The sequence below is a fragment of the Peromyscus eremicus genome, chromosome 23 (genome assembly GCF_949786415.1).
Source record: "Peromyscus eremicus chromosome 23, PerEre_H2_v1, whole genome shotgun sequence".
NCBI lineage: Eukaryota > Metazoa > Chordata > Mammalia > Rodentia > Cricetidae > Peromyscus > Peromyscus eremicus.
In genome coordinates, this window is record NC_081438.1 from 12,251,644 (window position 1) to 12,273,321 (window position 21,678).

Below are 21,678 nucleotides of genomic sequence, written 5' to 3' on the forward strand. Positions count from 1 at the left end.
CAAGTGAGTTCCAGGAAAGGCGCAAAGCTACACAGAGAAACCCTGTCTCGAAAAACCAAAAAAAAAAAAAAAAAAAAAAGAAAGTATCAATCACGGCTTCCTCCTCCTGGGTGATTATAGCCTGAGACTGCCTCCAGTACAGAGACTTCCTACCTGGATTAGCTAACCTGCCTCCTCCTTCAGCTGTCTATAATAAACCCACCCCTTCCTCCTTCACCTGTCTATATTAAACTTACCCCCTCCTCATTCCGCGGTATATAATAAACAAGCTGAGTTTCTGAGCTGCTAGTGTGTCTCTATTGAAGCACATGCCCCACCCAATCCCAGCTTTTCTGATTAAAAACCTGTATTTTTAAGTAAAATTTCCTGAAGGGACTGTGATACGGCTCCGTTGGTAGAGTGGTCTCCTAGCATGGACTCTGTCTTCGGTACGGCATGGAGCAGGTTTGGCAGCTACTCCTGGAATTTCAACATTCTGGAGGCGGAGGCAGGAGGATGAGTAGCTGAATATCATCCTCCAACAGCTATGGGTTCCTGGATGCGGTTGGGGCTCTCAACTTGACCTTGGCCACTCTCAAGGGAGCCAGCTCTCTCTGAGGCAGGCCTGGTTATGGACTCTGGAGGGAGACTGTCCACTGAGGTTGCCTCATAGACAGAAACTCTCCCCTGTACCAGCTCGCCCTGTAACTTCCCTTCAGATATCACCACGTGGACTGCATGACCTACACACACCTACCATTTGGCAGCTAGAGAATTAGGACTGTGTGTGTAAACATTTAGATCATTCCATCGCTTTCCCCATGGTGATACATACAGCGTATGCCACAGTTTATTGGGCTCCCGAGGCCCCATTTGGGGATTTATAAAACAAAAGACTGTGGTTTCAGGCCGTCCCCAGTTCTAGCCCTGCCCTGGAACTTACCAGCTGTGTGAACCTTCAGCAGACAACCTAGCCTCTCTGTGCCTGACTTCATCTGTAAAATGGGCATGATGGGAATATACAATCTCCAGGGTTGTATTGGGGATTCAAGGGTGTGATTTTGTTTAGTTTAACATGGGTTTTGTTCTGGAGCCTTGGCCAGCCTGCAACTTACCTCAAACTTACAAAGATCTGCCTACCTCTGCCTCCCCAGTGCTGGGATTAAAGGCATATACAACCAACCATGCCTAGCCTTGACGTAGTTTTTTTCATTAAAATATTTTGTTACATTTTAATTTATCTTGTATATATGTCTGCTTGGAGGTCAGAGGACAACCTGAGGGCGTTTTCTCTCTTCCTCCATTAGGGTGTTGGGGCTGGAACTCAGATTGGCAGGCTTGGTGGCAATCACCTTCGCCCACAGAGCCGTTTAGCTGGCCCCCACAATGAGACAACTCCTACAGCTATGAATGCAGTGTGTTTATCTCTCCATCCCACTATATGAATCTCCCGGGAAAGAGAGGTTTTTCTGTCTTGCTCACCCTGCTCCACGCCTAGGAAATACTCAGGAACGGAGTAGGCAGTCTGTAAATATTTGCCTCCTGAGTGAACCTGTCATTCATATTCCTGCCCCCAAAGTGTCATAGGGAAGATACACCCTGCCCTGGAGGAGCCCAAGGTCCCAGAAACTCGGTGAGCGTCGCACACATAGATATTCACAGCAGGGCTTGGCACCCACCCCAGACGTCAAGATGTCTACTGAGCCAGGTGCCTTGGGCTGACGCATGACATTTGTGGGACTGGTGGGCAAAACCATAGCATGTGAGTGTGAGTTGGTGACTGAGCAAAGTGGAGCCGACAGCTGAGGGGAGCTGGGGTGAATCCTGAAGCTCCACCGTGGGCGCCAGCAGCAGGAAGGAGGCCAGAGATCCGGAAGGGTGCACGCCACGCCATGTTGCTGCGGCCTGGGAAGGCAACCAATTGCTTGCAGAAAATGAATCTCCAGATGGGGAAGACACCTTGCAAGGCACACATGGAAGAGAATCCCGGCATCCCTCTTGCTTGGAGAATCACAGGCTTCTGGAGTGGGGGTGGGGAAGAGAACTTTGTAAACTGTGAAGTGCGGCCTGGAGAGATCAATGGGTCAGGTGGGTGTGCATTTCCAGATCCAGTTAGCCTGCTGGGCGGCAGAGTTGGGGGCTCCCTGGGGAAGGGTGCTCTTGGGGAGGCGAGGAAGCCAGAGGCAAGCAGCGGCCGAGAATGTGCTGAATGAAGCCTGGCGCGCACAGCGGCCTCTAACCCACATTCCTCCGGCAAAATGTGCAAATTCCCATCTTATCTGCGGCCGCGCGCTCATTCAATCCAGCTTGGGCTAAATCCAGGGGAGAACGTCTCAGCTATTATATAACTTTCTGAGTTCAAGAAAGATCACTCCAAGGTAGGTGGCACCTTACAGAGTTCTCCCAACCTCCCCCTAAAATGTAAAATTGCAGAAGCGCACAGAAGAGGTACACAAGTTCCTGAAATAAGTGCCTCTCACAATGGATTAACGTTTTGGTTTATCTGGGGGGAGGCTTTCTTTTTTCAGATACTGGACCTCAGAGGCTTTATTGCAGTATTACGAAATCTTGGCAAGCGCTGGGGATTGAACCCAGGGCCTCACACATACGAGACAAGCGTTCTCACCACGGACCCATATATCTAGTTCTTCCTGTTCACCAGTATGAGCCAGCATAGTTGAACCGTCCACACTCCAAACCTCCTCCTCCTAATGATCCTTCCTCCATGGGCAACCCCAACCCAGATCGGTTCCGAGGGGTGACTGACTCCCTCGGCGGGCTCCCACCCCGCCAGGTCGGCCGACATCCGTCCCCGATGAGCGGGGACCGGGGAGGAGCTCTTGACCCTCGGCAGCGCGCGGCCGCCAGGACAATACCCCCAGCTCTAACTCGGCGCGCGCCAACTTTGCAACTTCACTCTCCCGCCGCGGCGGGTGTCCTATTTCCAACCCCCCCCCACCGCCCTCCCGCCCGTTTGGCGGAAGGATCCCGCGCGCGGGCCGCGGCGTCGCTCAACCGTCCCCGCCCGGGCCCCGCCCCCTGCGCGCCGCCGGCCCCGCCCCCCGGCCCGCCCACCGGCCCCGCCCCCGGCCCGCGCGCCCTTATGGGCCCGTAAAGAAGTCCCGGCCGGGCCGCTGCACTCCCGCGCGCGCAATCCGTGCGCCGCCCGAGGCTGGCCTGACGAGTCGGCGGCCATTTTGTTCTTCTCGTGGTTCCCGTGGCGAGAGGAGGAGGAGGAAGCCGGGAGCGGGGGCGGCTGGCGGGGGGTGGACCCGCCGCGGCTGCTGCTGCTGCTGCTGCTGCTGCCGCCGCCACCGCCGCCGCCGCCGCCGCCGCCGCTGCCGCTGCCACCGCTCGTGGGGCTCGCGGCGTGAGGAAGGAGGACGTGTGAGGCCCGGGCGCGAGCCGGCGGCGGCGCCGCTGCTGCTGCTGCTGCTGCTGCTGCTGCTGCTGCGGGAGGGGGCCGGCGGCGGGACGGCGATGGCGGATATCGATAAACTGAACATCGACAGCATCATCCAACGGCTGCTGGAAGGTGAGCGGCGCGGGGGCGGCCGGCGGGCCGGGCGGTCCTTCTCGGAAGCCGCGGGGATCTGGGGCGCGCACACAGCCAGCGCCTCCGGGTCTGGGGACTCCCGTCCTTTATTTTTTTTATTCCCCTTCCCTGCCCTTGCCTTTCCACATTCTCATAATCTGGAGTGCAAGGGACCCATCCGTGTGACTTGGCGGGGCGACGTCCCAGGGCGATGAGAGCCCGTCTCCTGCATTCTTCCCCCCCCCCCCCAAAAAAAAAGCCATCCTCTGTTTCCCCCTTGAACGTGCATCCTCTGCACACGGACCCAGCCCCGGCCCGGGTGACAGTGTGGCTCTCTGCTCATCCGATGGTTGGCCTGAGGATAGGGGCACGCCGCTGCATTCAGCGAGCGCCCTGCCAGGTAGGTGGTGCTGCTGTGGTAGCCTGGGAAGTGTCTCGCAGGAGAAACTTCAAAGACCTCGCTGGACCAAGGACGCAGCGAACAACGGTCAAGGGTTTTCAGACCCCCGGTAGCCAGGATCTAGAGAGAACCTGCTGCCTGCCGCTGCTCACCCCCGTGGGAGCGCAGGGCATGCCCAGTGGCCGAGGAAAGGTTAGGAAATAAAGCTTTGCCTTTGGTCCGACTTCAGACGGGCTCGGGTGGGCTGGGCGTGTGGCGGGGGGGGGGGGGGGGACGCTGCGGTGGGGTTCCTAGTTGTGAGAGATGAAAATCTTACGTTGAGACTCGGGATCCCGCTCCCCGCACATTTCCGAGCTAATGCCGAGGTGTTCCGAGCCCCCTTTTTGATTTGGGCTCTTAGGGTTAACTAGCCGGTTTTCACCGCTTCTGCCTAAAATACTGTTGGAGCGTAACGCTGTGAGTGCTGGAGAGCGGCCGCATAATGCTGCTGGTAGATGTTTTCAAGTAAGTCACTGAAGGAAAAGTAAAAAAGGCCTGTCTTTTAAAAATGTGTGCATTTTCTCCCTTTAATACTGTTTTGTTTAGATAGGGTCTCTTTTGTTTTTGGTTTTAGTGAGACACTGTCCTCCGGTCCTGGCTGTCCTGGAGCTAGTCTCAGACTCTCAGATCCGTCTGCCTCCCCTTCCTGGGTGCTCGGATAAAAGGCCCATATCACCATCCCCCTAGATAAAGCCTCACGGAGCCGGAGCTGGCCCTGAACTCCTTGATCCTTGTGCCTCCCCAGTACTAGAGTTTATAAGCCACCAAGCCTGGTTTATGAAGTCCTGGGGATTGAACCCAAGGCTTCTTACATGCTGAGTAAGCACTGCACCGTGACCTGGGCTGTATCCCCAGCCCAGCTTTTGATTATTATTATTTTTTTTTTAATGTTTACGACCTGTGCCGAAAGTTTTGGCAGTAAGGTTTGCTCATCTTTTGTTTTAAAATTTATTTACTTATTTTTTCCGTGTGGGATGTGTATGGGATTTGTGGAGGTGCACGCAGGGCACAGGTGGGGATTAGAGGACATTGAGGGGTAGTTGGCTCCTATCTTTGTGTACATTCTGGAGATCCAGCGGAGGTCAGGCTTGCCTCACCAGTTTCCCTTTCTCCCCTTTAAAAAAAGTTTCAGTTTTAGAAGCCGGGCGGTGGTGGCGCACGCCTTTAATCCCAGCACTTGGGAGGCAGAGGCAGGCGGATCTCTGTGAGTTCGAGGCCAGCCTAGTCTCCAAAGCGAGTTCCAGGAAAGGCGCAAAGCTACACAGAGAAACCCTGTCTCGAAAAACCAAAAAAAAAAAAAAAAAAAAAAAAAGTTTCGGTTTAGATTATACGTTTAAAGTTTTGACTGCATGTGTGTATGTGCATCGCCTCTGCCCAGAGGTCAGAAAGAGGCGTTGAGACCTCTGGAACTGGAGTTCCAGATGGTTGTGAGTTGGAAATGGAACCAGGATTGTCCCCAAAGAGCAGCAAGTACCCTTAGCTGCTGAACCACCACTTCAGCCTCCCCCCTCGCTTTTCTTTTCTTTTTTTCTTTCTTTTTTTTGGGGGGAGGGCAGTTCAAGACAGGGTTTCTCTGTGTAGACCAGGCTGGCCTTGAACTCGAGGTCTGCCTGCCTCTGCCCCCCCAAGTGCTGGGATTAGAGGTGTGCGCCACCACCATCTGTCCCCTACAGTTTCTTGACAGTTATTTTTAAAATTCTGAGACTTGAGTGTCACTACAAAGCAAAGGCTAGACTGAAATTCAGAGATCTGCCTGCCTCTGCCTCCTCAGTGTTGGAATTCCAGACTGTACCACTGTGTCCAGGCTGGTTTTTTATCTTCTCTTGAACTTAATAGAGTAAGGTACTGTATTTAATTGCGTTGAGAATAAGCTAGCTACACAGTACATGTTTCTTCTTATTTCTGTACATGAACTTAACAGAAACCACAGCCATCTGTTGAGGATGGGTGCACTTCTCCTTTAGAGAGAGTGGCATTGTGCTCTCTGTAACACCCTCGTCTCTAAACACGTAAGTAGTTCTCAGGCTGTAGAGACGGCTCTGCTGCTGATGGCTCTTGCCTTAACCCTGAAGACCTGATTGGATCCCTGGGACCCACACGGATGGAGAGGAGAGCCAGACTCCTGAAGTGTCCCACCTCCCCCACAAATGCTCCTGGCAGGTGTGTGCTTGTACACGTGCACACATAATAGAAGTGCTTTTTTAAAAAAGTTTAATTCTGGAAGGGGGAGGTAAAGATTTGTCACTTGAGGCATTTTTTTTCTCATGAATAATTGATCTTTTGTAGTCAGGGACACCTTGCTACCCCAACACTCTGGAGTCTGAGACATGAAAATCCAGATGTTCTAGGCCAGGCTCTGTTGGTTAGCAAGGGGTTTCTCATAAATGGAACCCTTCCCAAGAAATTCCAAACTTGAGGACTGTATGAACTAGTTGAGAAGGGGTTCTTTAGTAATAAAAGATGACATTGGGTGTGGTGTCACACACATTTAATCCCAGAACTGTGAGCTGGAAGGCCAGCCTGGTCTACAGACCAAATTTCACACCAGCCAGCTATACATAGTGAGACCCTGTCTCAAAAAAACAAGGGCTGGAGAGATGGTTAAGGGCATATATTACTCTTTCAGAGGATCCAACCTCAATTCCCAGCATACACCCCAGGCAGCTCAATGCCTACTACAGCTTTAGGGGATCAGACACCTGGCTTCTGAAGGCACACACATACATGTATGTATTTAAGCTGGGCATGGTGACACACACCTTTAATTCCAACACTGGGAAGCAGAGGCAGGGGATCTCTGAGTTCAAGGACAGCCTAATTTATAAAATAAGTTTCAGGCCACCAATGGCTAAATGGTGACATGGTATAGACCTATAGTCCCCTGGCACTTAGATGGAGTCAGGAGGTCAAGACTAGCCTCTGCTACATAATGAGTTTGTTAGAGGCCAGCTTGGACTACAGACCCTGTTTTTTTTTAAAAAAAAAAAAAAAACACACACACAGGAAATTGGGTTTGGATCAGAAGCACAACAGCTTTGCAGCACTCTCAAGTACAGTAGCTTTTCCCTGAGCCCAGTTCCCCTGTGTGGTCAGCCACTCTGATGGAAGAAGGTCTGTGTGGTGCTCCTTAGCACATTCTGATGTTAGCACATTGCTAGCTCCATGCTCAAGCAGAAGAGATTTAAATAGAAAATAGGCTAGCTGTGTTTGTTTGGACTTGGCCTCTTGCTCTGTTGTTTTGGTTTAAAAAAAAAAGGGGGGGTGGAGTTGGGGTGCTTTCTTCATGAAACTAGTGTTTTTCTTGATGAGTACCAAGTGATTGCAAGTAGCAAGTGATTGTAATTGCTTCACATCTTGGTGTTGCTGTAAAGGGATGTCATTGTCAGGGTGCATTAATATAGAGTGCTTCCCAGTTCTCATCTCTGAAGACTGTCTGAAGTCCTGAAAGTCTCTAAATCTGTGGCTTCTCAGTGCTCCTGCTCTAGAGGTTCCAGAAGGCTGTAGCTAAAAGATAAGTGTACAAAAGATAAGTGACGACCATGAGCTTGATGCAGATCTTCAAACTGAGCAGAGTGCACAAACAAGATCATTTTAACAAGGACATCCTGATTTAAAGCTTTGCTCTCCAGTGTGGACAGGTGTGTGTCCCCATACTTAACCTGGAAGGCAGGGCAGGGCTCCCTCATGATCTGCAGGTGCTTTGGGGCCTGTTTTAAAACCCCACTTTGGCAGGGATGACTCCCAGAGCCTTGACTGCCCCTTTGACTGGGGGAGGTGGGGCAGCAGGGCAGTCCTAGGCTTTCACTGACTTATGCTGGGGCTGCTGGAAACCCCACAGGCCCCTTAAAGTAAGGCAGATCCCATTTCCTTGAGCTGGAATTCTGGTCCATCCCCCCCCCCCCACCACACACACACACACACACACACACACACACAGGGTTTCTCTGTGTAGTTTTGGAGCCTGTCCTAGAACTCGCTCTGTAGACCAGGCTGGCCTCGAACTCACAGTGCCTTGTGCCACTACCACCCAGTGAGATGTTTTTCTAACATTTTTTTTTAAAGATTTACTTATTTATTATGTATACAATGTTTTGCCTGTATGTATGCCTGCATACCAGAAGAGGGCACCAGATCTCATTACAGATGGTTGTGAGCCACCATGTGGTTGCTGGGAATTGAACTCAGGACCTCTGGAAGAGCAGCCAGTGCTCTTAACCTCTAAGCCATTTCTCCAGCCCCCTTTTCTAACAATTTTTAAAATACTATGAAGTTAAAGAATTTTTTTTTTTTTTAAACAGGGTCTTACTATGTAGGTCAGGCTGACCTTGGACTCCCAGAGATCTGCCTGATCCTGCCTCCCAAGTGCTTGGCTGACTGCTGCTTGAGGAGGGCTGTCTTCAGACAGCAAGGGCCGCTGACTTGGTCCTTTTGGGCTGCTCTTGGTTTCCTGTGGCCTAGGCTGGCCTGGACACTTCTGTGTAGATGAAAATGACCTTAAGTTTCTGATTCTCGGTACCAAGTCCAGTTTTATGCAGGGGTGGACCCAGGGCTTGGTGCACTATGGGTATGGGTTTCACCAAACCTGTGGAGAAGGCTTTTCTAGCTGCAGTTATTCAGTGTCCTCCACCTCCTGTAATGCTGTTTCCTTTGCTTGTTGCTAGGCTGTGGAAAGTTACTGCTGTCTAGAGATGCTGGGGCTTCAAAGAACCATCATCAGCATCGCTTGATCTCGGGGTGTATCAGCTCCGGTTGGGCTTTTTGTTGACAGTGGGGGTTATGGTGAAACTTCTTTGATACACTGATGTTAGTGATGTTTGTTCTGGTAAGTAGTTTCTACAGAACAGCCTTTGCTGGCAGCTAGCAGCATGCCTAAATGTCCCCTCACTGGGAGGGACAGGCAGACACAGCAGCAGTGAGCTTGGAGCTAGAGCACCAAGCTAGGCAGACAGTAGGTCCCCCGGCTTAGCTTCGGGAAGAGTCATTCTCCTTGGGGACACAGAGAACTAAAGCAGATCTTGCTGATTTGGCAGCTTTTAGAACATACCCAGTGCTCACTGGGAATGCCTGGCAAAGCCCATTTTGAAGCGTGTAGTCCTGTGCATGTTGTGATTTGGGGAGCTTTTCAAGGTGGGGTTTTTCTGTGCTGGCCTTGGACTGCCTGCCTCTGCCTCCCAAGTGCTGGGATTAAAGGCGTGTCTCATGTTTTGATTCGAAGGTTTTTTTTGTTTTAAAGATTTATTTATTTATTATGTGTATAGCATGTGTGCCTGCAGGCCAGAAGAGGGCACCAGATCTCGTTACAGATGGTTGTGAGCCACCATGTGGTTGCTGGGAATTGAACTCAGGACCTCTGGAAGAGCAGTCAGTGCTCTTAACCTCTGAGCCATCTCTCCAGTCCCTGATTCGAAGGTTTTAAGTCAGCAGGAAAGATGGGTGAGATGTCCTACATCAGGTGTCCCAATGAGCAGGCCAACCAGACTGACCATTGGGGCTGGTTGGCAACCAGGTGTTGCCAGCAGTTCAAAAAGTGTGTGTTCTTGGAGCAGGGAGTGGCCTCTCCAGAAGTCTGGGCAGTCCTGGAACAAGAGCAGTTGTTATCAGCTGTGGAAGGTGCTGTGGCCGTGGATACTTTTAGAGTTTGTTTTCCCTTGAGTTACCTAGATGGAGTTAAGCTCTGAGGCCATGTGTAATGTGCACCAGTTTTCAGATAGAAATCTGTTATAAGATATGCATCTAATCTTTACATCAGAAGGAACAATACTCAACTCCTGTCCCATTCTGGTGGGGGTGGGGGGGGAGGAAAAGAAGGTGGAGGGGGTGAGGCTTCAGAAGAATTGTGAATTTCAGGGTTAGCCTGGGCTACATGGTAAGATCCTGTGTCAAGAATAACAACTGGTTGTGGTAGTATATATGCCTTTAATTCCAGCATTGCAGAGGCAGACACAGACAGATCTGAGTTTAAGATTGGCCAGGGCTACATAATAAGACCTTGACTCAAAAATCTTTAAAAAAAGAAAAGAGAGAGAGAGAGAGAGAGAGAGAGAGAGAGAGAGAGAGAGAGCGCGCGCGAGAGAGAGAGCGAGCTCATAAACTGTCTGAAGGTGGCGGTGGATGCTTTCAGAGTCAAGGAATATTAGCAACATCTGACTTTATCTAGTAGAATCCTGTAACAAAGCAAGCCTGTGGGCTGTACCAGGAGAAGCCAGATAATGGAGATCCTCATCAAAGACACAAGAATGGGTCACTCATTCACAAGTGTGGAGCTCCACTGAAGAAAATTCCTGTTGAAACCAGAAGCTTCCAGGAGTTTCCTCCTAACCAAAAATAAGTCTCCTGCTGGGCAGCCTGCCCAGATTTCTGCCCAGTAAGGCAGAGATCCCACCGTCTCTGCCCTGAGTGCTGCTTGTCTTGTCTGTGGCTCTGGTGGCGAAGGAAAGCTTTTGTGCTTGCCTGTTAACTCCTGCCCTCTCTCAAAGACTTAATGCTGGACTGCTTCCATCTCTCAAAATTGACCATGCCCGATGTGCATGCTAGCCTAGACTACACCAACATAGAAGGGACCGGTGACAGCTGGACAGTGGGTGAAAGGCCTTGTGTGGAAGCCTGGGGTCCTGAGTTCAGTCCCTGGAACTCCATGAAAGGGTGGAAGGAGAGAACCAGCCCGGCACATCTGTCCTCTGAGTCACACTCTCCCTCACCATAATAAAATTGGGGGGCGGGGCTGGGGAAGATGTCTCAGTGTAAAGATTGCTGCAGAAACGAGACCTGTGTTTGGCCCCACCAGAATCTACTTTTTTGTTTGTTTGGTTGTTTGGTTTGGTTTGGTTTTTCGAGACAGGATTTCTCTGTGTAGCTTTGTGCCTTTCCTGGCTCTTGCTCTGTAGACCAGGCTGGCCTCGAACTCACAAAGATCCGCCTGCCTCTGCCTCCTGAGTGCTGGGATTAAAGGCGTGCGCCACCACTGCCCAACCCAGCATCTGCTTTTTAAGGTTTCTGTAGCCTAGTACTTGGGGAGGCAGAGACAGGATTCTTGAGTCCTTCAGTATAGCCAAAAGTAAGGTAGAGAGTAGAGAAGGGAGGATCCCTGATGGCCTTGTCTTCAGTCCATCTCCATTGGGGTGGGGCGAAGCTGCACGTGGGTCCTCTCCCGACTGACCCCCTGCCCCTTCTCCTGTTGGTTTTGTTTTGTTTTTCTCCCTGCTTGGAGAGCTCACCCTCTCCTCATCTTTCCTTTGGTTATCCGAAAAAAAAAACTGATGCTGCTCTGCACACCATTCCGTTTCTGATCAGCTTGTTCCTTCAGAGGAGCGGGGGTGTCTGCAGCTCAGGCTGAAGGCCAGCTTCCCTGAGGCTCCGTTTTCTGAGCAGAGGTGCAGCCTTGAGTGGACTCCACTCTACATAGCAGGCCTCTTCCGGAGTGTCTGCTCTACTGCAGACCCAAAGCTACATAAGCCTTAGACTTTGTGCTGTTACTCAGCTATCAGGCCAAATGATTTTATGACTGGAAGACAAAGCCCGCAACTGAACAGAGTTTAAGCCAGTAAGATCATTCAGGTTTAGGGTTCTGCTAAAAAGAAGCCCGTTGACGCTGGCTTACGGTGGACAGGTGCAGCCTTAGCCTGCCTGAGGAACTAACTCAAGTGCCTGCTTCGGCAGTCTTCTGGACCAAAAAGCAGAGACTCAGATTCCAGCCCACGGAGGGGATCAGGCCCCTGGGCCAACCAGAGGTGCAGCAGGCGGGGCCTGTGGCAGCCCTTCCATGAACCGGAGAGTTGAGACCCTTGGCAGGTGAAGCTGTTTCTTCAGTCCACGTGACTGAGCTCTTGTCACTGGAACCCACACACCGTCCCCACTGCTGTCACGCTTGCCTCCTGCGGCATGGGCAGAGCTCAGGAGTCATGACTGGTGCTGGCCCAGAGTTGTTTTGGATGCCTGGGAAGAGACCTTTCTCTCAGCAGGTGCTGACATTTCTCATTGTGTGCAAGTTGACAGTGTGCACACCAGAGTAAACATGAGCAGTGTGTGGCATATTTTGGATATGGATACCAGAGGACAACCTCAGGGTTTATCGCATCATTCATTCAAGATAACCCCCTCCCTCATAGGATCTTTCACTGGCTTGCCAATTAGATTAGGTGGCTGCTACTGGTTGGCTGCCCAGTCCCAGAGCTGCCTCTTTCTACCCCTGCAGCCCTGGAATTGTGGATGTGGGCCATCAGGCATGGCTTTTCTGTGAGTTTGGGGCTCAAACCTGTCCTCATGCATTGCTTGCAAGGCAGGCTTTTTATTGACAGGGCCATCTACCTTCCTGGCTTCTAGTGCACTTTTTTTTTTTTTTTTTTTTCTTCGAGACAGGGTTTCTCTGTGTAGCTTTGCGCCTTTTTCCTGGAACTCACTTGGTAGCCCAGGCTGGCCTCGAACTCACAGAGATCCGCCTGGCTCTGCCTCCCGAGTGCTGGGATTAAAGGCATGCGCCACCACCGCCCGGCTCTAGTGCACTTTTTATAAGTTATTTTGTGTATGTGGTGGTTTTGCCTGCGTGTGTTTGGGCACTGAGTGCTTGTCTAGTGCCCTCGGAGGCCAGGAGATGGTGTTGGATCCCCTAGAACTGGAGTTACAGTTATAAACTGCCGTGTGGGTGTTGGGAATTGAACCTGGGTTCTCTGCAAGAGCAGCCATGCTCTTAACCAATGAACTCTGCAGCCCCTACTATGGCTGCAATGAAATGCAAATTACAAATTAAAATGAAATGCAACTAACACTCAGACCTCATAAATTAGAGACCATGGCATTGCACTTGATCCTGAGAAAGTAACAATGGGTAGATGATTCTGGACATTTCTGTTAAGTCAGGCTGCTCTGAGGACATGACAGGGTGACCTTTCCCACTGCAGAAAACTAGAGAGGCTTGGGAGTAGAAGGCACTGACTGTCATGATGTCTTGAATGTGGCACAGGGTAGGAGTGTGTTCAGGGGATCGCACTCTGACACATCAGATCCAGGCCCAGCCAGAGTGACCTTGAGACTACGCTAAAGGATTCCAATTGAGACCATCTAGGCCATCCAACTAATATCTGACAGGTGTTTAATTAACATTAAAAGGAAAATTATATCACACCACTCCTCCCTTCTCAAATTAAGTTTTGGTTTGGTTTGATTTTGGTTTTTCAAGACAGGGTTTCACTGTGTGGCCCTGGCTGTCCTGGAACTCCTTTGTAGTCCAGGCTGGTGGGGATCAAAGGTGTGCGCCACCAAGCCCAGCCTGGTTTTTAAGATTCTTTTTATTTTAACGCATGTGGACTGTGCATTTGAGTGTGGGTGCCAGCCAAGGCCAGAGACCTCTCTGGCCCCACAGATTTGGAGTTACAGGTAGTGATGAGTTGCCTGCTTGTGGGTAAAGGGACTGGAACTCGGGTCCTCGGCAAGAACAATAGAGGCTCTTGACCCCGAGGGCTGAGAATTAAATGTTTCTGTGTGAAGCTGTGTCCTGACTGCCGTTCTCTCCACAGTGAGGGGGTCCAAGCCAGGCAAGAATGTCCAGCTACAGGAGAACGAGATCCGAGGACTCTGCTTGAAGTCTCGGGAGATCTTCCTCAGTCAGCCTATCCTCCTAGAACTTGAAGCACCACTCAAGATATGTGGTGAGTGTGGCCGTCACTCAGCTGACCCTTGGTTGTGGCACCTTGATGGCCCTTAATGTTGAGTGAGGTTGTAGCTGTTGAAGAAGTTTTGAGTTTTAAAGTTGTTCTCTGAAGGATTATGGGTACTGCAGCGGGGATGGGGGTGGTAGCCTGGTCTAGTTTAGCTCACTGCTGTACGGAGCAGGTGCAGGTCATCCTGTAAAGCTGGGCAGTCTAGGTGGGTATGGGATGCATCTCTGACTCTGGATAAACCATGTGTGTTTAGAGTGAGCCGCCATTGGCTTTGATATGGCAGCAGTTAAAGATTGTGGCTGCGGCTGGTGCTTGGCTGCTAGTGTTGTGAGGGGCCAGGCTCACTGGACACTCAGAAGGAAGTGCTGACACAGGACCCTGAAACTGAGCCCAGTCTGAGAGGGACCCACAGTACTTGGCAGGAAGCTTCCTGAGACAAGATACTCTTTACTCTTTACCACAGATAAATTAATTAGTGTGTCTGTGGGGGGCTCTGGACATGTCAGTTTGCTTACCATGGTCACTTGAACTAAATATGCTACAAGGTTGGGAATTAGTGTTGGCTGTGAACTTGTTAGAGGCCATTGTCATGTGATGGATGTTTAAGGGGGTCTTGCCAAGGTTTTGTCAGTGAGCTGATGGCGTGCAGATGGCAGCACTGAGAGTTCTTGTCTCCAGGTGACATCCACGGGCAGTACTACGATTTGCTCCGGCTGTTTGAATATGGTGGCTTCCCGCCAGAAAGCAACTATTTGTTTCTCGGGGACTATGTGGACAGAGGCAAGCAGTCACTGGAGACGATCTGCCTCTTGCTGGCCTACAAAATCAAGTATCCGGAGAACTTTTTCCTTCTCCGGGGGAACCATGAGTGTGCCAGCATCAATAGGATCTACGGCTTTTACGATGAATGTAAGTATCTGTGAGTCCAAGGACAAGGGGTTGACGGGGCTGTGGTGGCAGAAGCTGGTGAGAGCGGAACTGCCTGCCTGCCCTTACCTGGTCTTGGGGAGTGCTGCCTGAACGCAGGTGCTGATGGGATTGGATGTGAAGAGCCACGGACTGTCTTGATGGCACACAAGGCTTTGTTCTTAGTGCAGCTCTGAGACTGTCCAAATGATCTGCTTTTCATGGCTCCGCTTAGATTGGTTCTGTCGAGCGTCTGTGGAAAGCATGTGAGTCAGTGACCTGTGAATTGAGAGCTGGACCACAGCCGCAGGTGATCCTCTGCTCTGTTGCTGGCTTGGCCTGCTAGAGGATGGTGTGTGGAAGTGGGGCTTGCCGTGAAACAGTTGGATTTGAAATGTATGTTGTGTTCTTTAAGCATACATCTTCAAGCATGTATTTAGGAAAGGGGCACTAACTTTTTTTGAAATGTGCTTAATGGAGAAAGAAATACTGTAAAAACTACATTTTGTGGGCCTGAAGAGATGGCTCAGCAGTTAAGAGCACTGTCTGCTCTTCGAGAGGACCCAGGTTCAATTCCCATCACCCACATGGCAGCTTACACCTGTCTGTAACTGTCTTACCTGTCTGTAACTCCAGTTCCAGTGGATCAAACCCCCTCACATAGACATACATGCGAGCAAAACACTAGTGCATGTAAAATAAAAATAAAGAAGTTGTTAGTTTTTTGTTTGTGTGTTTGATGTGGAGGGTGAGGAGGAATGGAGGAGGTCAGTTTGTGGAGTCGGTTGTCTCTACCTTTACTTGGGTTCCAGGCTTCAGCAGTGAGCATTTGACCCCTAGCCATCACACTGGCTCTCCATTTTATCTTAAAATAATATTTTGTGTATTTTCTGGTCCATTTTGGGTTATCTCATTTTACTTTGAGTTTTTTCTGGAATGTTCTTACTGAATAGCTCATGCTGGCCTCAGCCTTGTGGCTCCTGCTCCAGCTTTCTGACTGGGGGTCCTTCAGATGCCCACCCCACCCAGCTCTGCATTGTCTAGTGAGGCTGCACTTTAAGTTGGTCATTGACAAGTAAGATGCTTCCAGAGCCTTGAAAAGAACTGGTGTGGGAAAAAGAGACTGGTTTGGTGGAGGGTTTGGATTGTTTCACACAAACAGAATGTCAGTCTTGAGCCTTTGGTTGCACTGTCCTTTGGGCTGGAGTGGCAGGTGCTTGAGGGAGTCTGGTGGCTTAGCGCTTGGGAATGTATCACACAGTGCAGTGTTTGTAGTGAAGTCATGGGGGCTGTGGGCTGTGGAGGGCTGGCCGTGTGTCCTAGAAAGCTGCAGGCAGCTTGGGCACTCTCCTTCCAGGTGAGACTCTCCAAGAAGTGAGTCTGGGCCTTAGCTGTCCCTGTGTCCCATATAAAAGGCAGTCTTAGTGTGGGGACAGTACAAACATGGTCTTGAGTGTAGGATGGCCCAGGAGGCAGAGGTCCTTAGCCAATTAAGAGAACTAATCGGGTAGTTGCTAACTAAGGCGCCACACAGAAGGATGCTGAAGGGCAAGTGGAGGAGGGGCCAGAACCCTATATTCTTGCTTCTCCGGGGAGTTCTGAGTGTGCACCCATCCCCAGAGTCCCTAGACCTTCCAAATAGGGGTTCGGGTTCTGTCTGGTTGTCTGATTGGAGTGAGTGCCGGAGCTCAGCCCCTGTAGGAAGAGTGACGCACTTGAGGATGTGGTGATTGTCTTGAGCGTTGAGGTTCCCTCTAGGTGAAGATCAGACAGAGCAGCTGAGGCTTCAGGAGAATGGGTGCTGCCCACGAGCTATGGCGGTCTGAGGTGTCCCTGTCTAGAACTGTGGGGATGTGTTGTTGCCTCTCGATGGGCCAGCTCCAGGGGTCCTGCACCAGCCTCCTGAGGCTGCAGGGCCTCTTGATGCTGGCGTGTTTCAGGTATGGAACAGTGAGGTGACCTTCTGCATTCTCACAGGCAAAAGAAGATACAACATTAAGCTGTGGAAAACGTTCACAGACTGTTTTAACTGCTTACCGATAGCAGCCATCGTGGATGAGAAGATATTCTGCTGTCATGGAGGTATGTGGCTGCCTTCACCCAAGTAGTTTGTACCCCTTCTGAAAGGTAGACTGGGCATGATGGCCTCCCCCCGGCCACTGTGGTGCATGCTTTAGGGCTCGTCCGTGGTGACACAGCCAGTGTCGTTTGGGTCGAGTGTGAGGGAAGGTTGAGAGTAGAGCGTGTTTTTAATACCAAAGGAGTCCTAGTGCGTCTGCTCAGCTGTGTTTGCCTGGACCCTTCTGCCTGGGGCTCCTTCCAGAAGCGGTTTAGCTCTGCTTCATGGCCTTGCTGTGTGTGAGGTAGACAGAAATTGCAGAGATCTGGGGTTTGGGGTGACATTGGGAATGAAGCGGCTATCAAAACATACCAACTGCATTAAGGACAGTCTCTGCTCTGCCCTCATGAATAGGTACATGCAGTCACAGACTGTGTCGTGGCTGTTCCTGTCCACTTATGGTCTGTGGACAGCAGAGGCTCTGGAGCTGCCTCACCGCTGAGCCTTGTCCCTGGGCCTGCCTTTTCGTACTGATGGTGCACCTACCTGGTGTGTCCACCGGGCTGCCCTCTGTTGGGAGGCATGTGGAGTCGCAGTCACTGGGTGCTGACTCACCAGTGCGGCAGATTTCGGGCCTACTATTTGGTGGCGGGTTTTTGTTGCATTGTTTTCCCCGGAACCAAGTAAACAGAAGAGGCACAGGTTTGCCCGCAGCAGCGTTTGGCAGCAGCCTCTGCAGGCGGGAGGCTGCCGGTGTGCTCAGTGTTCTGTCCTCCCTCCCCCTTGATAGGTTTATCACCAGATCTTCAATCTATGGAGCAGATTCGGCGAATTATGAGACCAACTGATGTACCAGATCAAGGTCTTCTTTGTGATCTTTTGTGGTCTGACCCCGATAAAGATGTCTTAGGCTGGGGTGAAAATGACAGAGGAGTGTCCTTCACATTTGGTGCAGAAGTGGTTGCAAAATTTCTCCATAAGCATGATTTGGATCTTATATGTAGAGCCCATCAGGTATTGATTTTGAATTTTACATGTACACTTAGAGCATGTGTGTGAGCAGATTCTCCTTGTTGATTTTGGTGGGTAGGTATGGCTTGCCACACAGTGTGCCTCTGGGGAGAGCGAGCGGCAGGAGGCCAAGCTCAGTGGGGGACGAGTGGCATGGCCGGAGGTCACAGCCGCTCACACTGACGCTGTCTCTCCGCAGGTGGTTGAAGATGGGTATGAGTTTTTTGCAAAGAGGCAGTTAGTCACTCTGTTTTCTGCACCCAACTACTGCGGCGAGTTTGACAATGCAGGTGCCATGATGAGTGTGGATGAGACCCTCATGTGCTCCTTCCAGGTGAGACGGCGTTGCTGACTTCCAGGGAAACCGTTCTTGCGGTTGTTTCTGTGTTTGTCCATGGGGGTAACGTGTGGGGCCTTCCCCAGTGTTGAACTTGGTTGAATTAGTTGAATTCTTTAAGTAGGTGAAAGCAAATGATGGGTTGTATCATCACTTTACAGTTAGCGCTTTTGGAGAAGGGGTGGCTTTTTTGAAATAGTCTTTGTAGCCCTTGCTGGCCCAGAACTCCATGTGTAGGCCAGGCTGGTCTCTTAACTTAACAGAGCTCTGCCTGCCTCTGCCTCCTGTGTGCTGGGGTTAAAGGTGTGCACCATCACATGGGGCTCCTTTTCTCTGGCTCTTGGGCTGTTTCTCACACTTGCTCTGCGTAGTAGGCGTGATCCATTTCACATGTAGCCATGGAAGTCCTGAGGCACTCCTCAGCATCCCCGGAGATGGCAAACGCCTGTGCCTTCCACAGAACTCCCCAAGGTCGTGGGAGCTCTCTAGACTTTCTCATTTTACCCAGACAGGAACTTTTTTGCCAAGTCACATATTTTAGCCTTATGCCGTGCATGTCTCTACCACAGTACTCATGCACTAGGAGCTCTGAGGGTGGTGTGCTGGAGGGGTTTCTGAGTGTGGGGGTGGGGGCGGTGTTAGGCAGGAACTTCCGAGTGGAAGATGTGAAAAGACTGAGACCCCGAGTGTATTTCCTAAGGTGCCCGGTGTCTTCCTCTTTGCAGATTTTAAAGCCTGCAGAGAAAAAGAAGCCCAACGCCACAAGACCTGTCACACCACCAAGGGGTATGATCACAAAGCAAGCAAAGAAATAGATGTCACTGACACTGCCTAGCTGGGACTTGTAACATAGCGTACATAACCCTCCTTTTTAAACTGTAATGTGCTGGTCAGCCTGCCCGGGGGACCTGCTGGGCCTCCTCCATTTTGGTTACCGCTGGCACTTGCTGGTTATAGCAGCGAGTGAGAGGTACTTCATTCTCAAGAAAGCCTTTTGTTTTTAACCTGTTCCTTTGCAGACAACTGATGATGGTGTTAAGCTGTACACCTCGGCAGTTCACCTGTCCGAGGAGGAAGTGTACAATTGATCTTTTTTTAATTTAGTACAAATCATGAATAATGTAAATGCTTGTTTTCTTTAGGAGATAAAGAAAGCCCTAGGGTGCGTGAGTCTGTACATGTAATTGTCATAACTGCATTCTGTTGATACGAACCACTGTGAACCATTTTTTAAGTTTGTTTGAAAGGGACTGCTCTTCCTGTCTTGTCATGTACAATAATGTCGGCAGCGTCGGCCGCAGGAGTACCTGCCGCCGCCGCCCCACTGCCCAGACTGTCTGAAGCACACACACCCCCACCGCCCACCTAATGACGATTAAAGCCATTCTTTCCTTGTTTGTGACTCCTTCCTGAAGCCAAAGGTTCTGGTGGACTGTACTGGCACACCTTGGACACGAGGTGGCCAGGGCATCGAGGCTGCATGCACAGGCTGCCTCCATGGGGACTCAGAAGCAAGTTGTTTTTATTTTCAATAGCAGTAGTGATATAGTGCTGGGTAAGCTCTTAGTGATGGGAGTTAATGACACTTTGTACGGTTCCCAGATAGTCTATTCACTGAGTAATCTTTTCACAGTTGGATCAGGCCTGAACCCGTCCATTCAGAAAGCTTCAAATTATAGAAACAACACTGTCCTATACGAGTGACCGATAGCGCTTTCTTTGGCTACATTCTTTATTCTGCGGTGACGCTGAGGCTTATAAATCAAAAGGAACTAACTTGCCGTCCACCCGTTTATACAGAACTCACAGTATCTATGACTTTTTTAAACTACGACCTGTTAAAATGAATCTGTTCCACAGATGCCCGTGCACAATGCCATGTGCTGAGAATGACTTCAGACTTATTAAATGCAAGCTTGTTAATCTGTCCGTGTCTGTCTGTCTGGCGGCGGCCCCTCTGGGTCCACTCCTGTCTTCCCGTATGCGGTCAGTTTGGGTCAGGGTGGGCTGTGGTGGGGCCTGGCTCTGCCATGTAGCCTGGAAGAGGGAGGAGGGCTGCCCTGCGGAGCAGGTTAGTTTCTCACTGTCCTTTGATGGAGGGTGCTTTATCTCCCAGTTCTAGGGAATGAATGCTGTGTGCGTTAAGCTAGGTGCTTTGATTGAATTTGATTGAAGCTGGGTCCTTGTTGCTTGGGGACAACCTCTGGTCTCCTACTCTGCATGTGGTAGTGAGGGGGAGGGGAGGACCAGAAATGGGGGCTGGCCCTGGGTGCTTTTCTGTTACCCACCTACTCACCCTTGCATGCACTTTGGCTTTGTTGACTTGAACCTGATGTTCTGTAAGCCTCTCCTGAGCCATTGATTAGGTCAACGGCAGTTCAAGGGCATCAGACTGGGCCTTCTGACATAGGACCCTGAGCAGAGAAAAGAGCTTGAACTTGCTACAGGGTAACACACTTGAGGCTTTCCCCCTTTATCTGCATGCACCCTTGTCACCTAGAGAGAGTCCTGCTCCTCTCAACTCCAGCTGGCTACCTGGCCTTCACTGTCCTTTTTTTTTTTTTTTTTTTTGAGCTGAGGATCGAACCCAGGGCCTTGTGCTTGCTAGGCAAGTGCTCTACCACTGAGCTAAATCCCCAACCCCTTCACTGTCCTTTGAGGAAGCCGCAGTTGTGAGTGCGGGCATCCCTGCTGAGTAACACCTGCCGGACAGATATCAACTGTTCTGACACCCCCACAGAAAGGGAGCACAGAGGGAGGTCACGGTTCCCCCAGGTGGTGGAGTTGTGAATTCACAGCCTCTGTTGAAGCTGGTTTGGGCAGTATGCCATACTGCTCTCTATACAGTATGCCATAGACATAGAGCACACCTGTGTGGAGAAACCTGGGGTCAGGGACAAGTGCTAATCCAGGAGGGAAGGGCTGGCTTTAGACTTTGAGGAGGAAGCAGAGCCCCGTGTCCTAGTGGGGGCCAGCCAGGCAATTGAGAGAAGCCAAGGGTAAGCTGAGTATCATGGGCTCCATCCACAAGGGACTGAGGCAAGGGAAACTCGGGAGACAAGTGTGAGGGACTGTAGATCCAGTGTCAGATGGATTGGTAGGGAAAAGGCAAGGTGGGCCTCCTGAGGACAGGGATGGGATGTTGAGAATGCAGAGTTCAGGGGCAGAGACCAGCGGTGAGGTCCAGACCACCCATGTTAGGATGCACAGCTGCCCACAGCTCAGGCTCTAGGATTCCAACGCCCTCTTCTGGCCTCTGGTGCCCTACACACAAGACACATACCTAAATTTTTTATTTTTGACTGAAAAGGGCTCAAGTTGGCTTAGAATGCTGGTGGTTCATTTAGAAAATAGTTTTTTACTGGAAGGACCAACCAGCTGGTGTGTGGTTGGGGGGGGGGGGTGATGACTTTGAGAAACAGGGCTGAGTTCAGTTCTGCATGTCAGGTGTGTGGTTTCGGCAGACACCAGCCCAGACTAGCTTCCTGCCCCAGGCTGACAGAACAGCTGGAATATTCCCTGGCAGGATTAACTCAGAAAACTGGAGGCATGAGCACACAGAACAAGCAAACAGGCACCATCAGCCAGAGCAACAGCAGAGACCCCAAGATCCAAGTCAGTGATGTGGGTTAGGGGAAGCAGACAAGCAAAAGCCACTTTCCCGTAGTTCCCGGGAAAGGATGGCCCTGCGCAGGCTGCCACCTCGGTCCAGAGTGAACTGGAAAACATGCTTCCTGGGTTGCTGTCTCGTGCATGCCT

General features: G+C 50.9%; 1 protein-coding gene across 1 annotated transcript; it reads left to right on the forward strand.

Moving 5' to 3' along the window:
• The first annotated feature begins 3,315 nt into the window (after window positions 1-3,315).
• Window positions 3,316-19,842, forward strand: Ppp1cc (protein phosphatase 1 catalytic subunit gamma). Its single transcript, XM_059249175.1, has 8 exons — window positions 3,316-3,514; window positions 13,463-13,594; window positions 14,285-14,515; window positions 16,490-16,594; window positions 17,362-17,585; window positions 17,782-17,916; window positions 18,645-18,705; window positions 19,553-19,842. Exons 1-8 carry the CDS (start codon window positions 3,460-3,462, stop codon window positions 19,621-19,623), a joined length of 1,014 nt encoding a protein of 337 aa, XP_059105158.1. The 5' UTR covers window positions 3,316-3,459; the 3' UTR covers window positions 19,624-19,842.
• The last annotated feature ends 1,836 nt before the right edge of the window (window positions 19,843-21,678 follow it).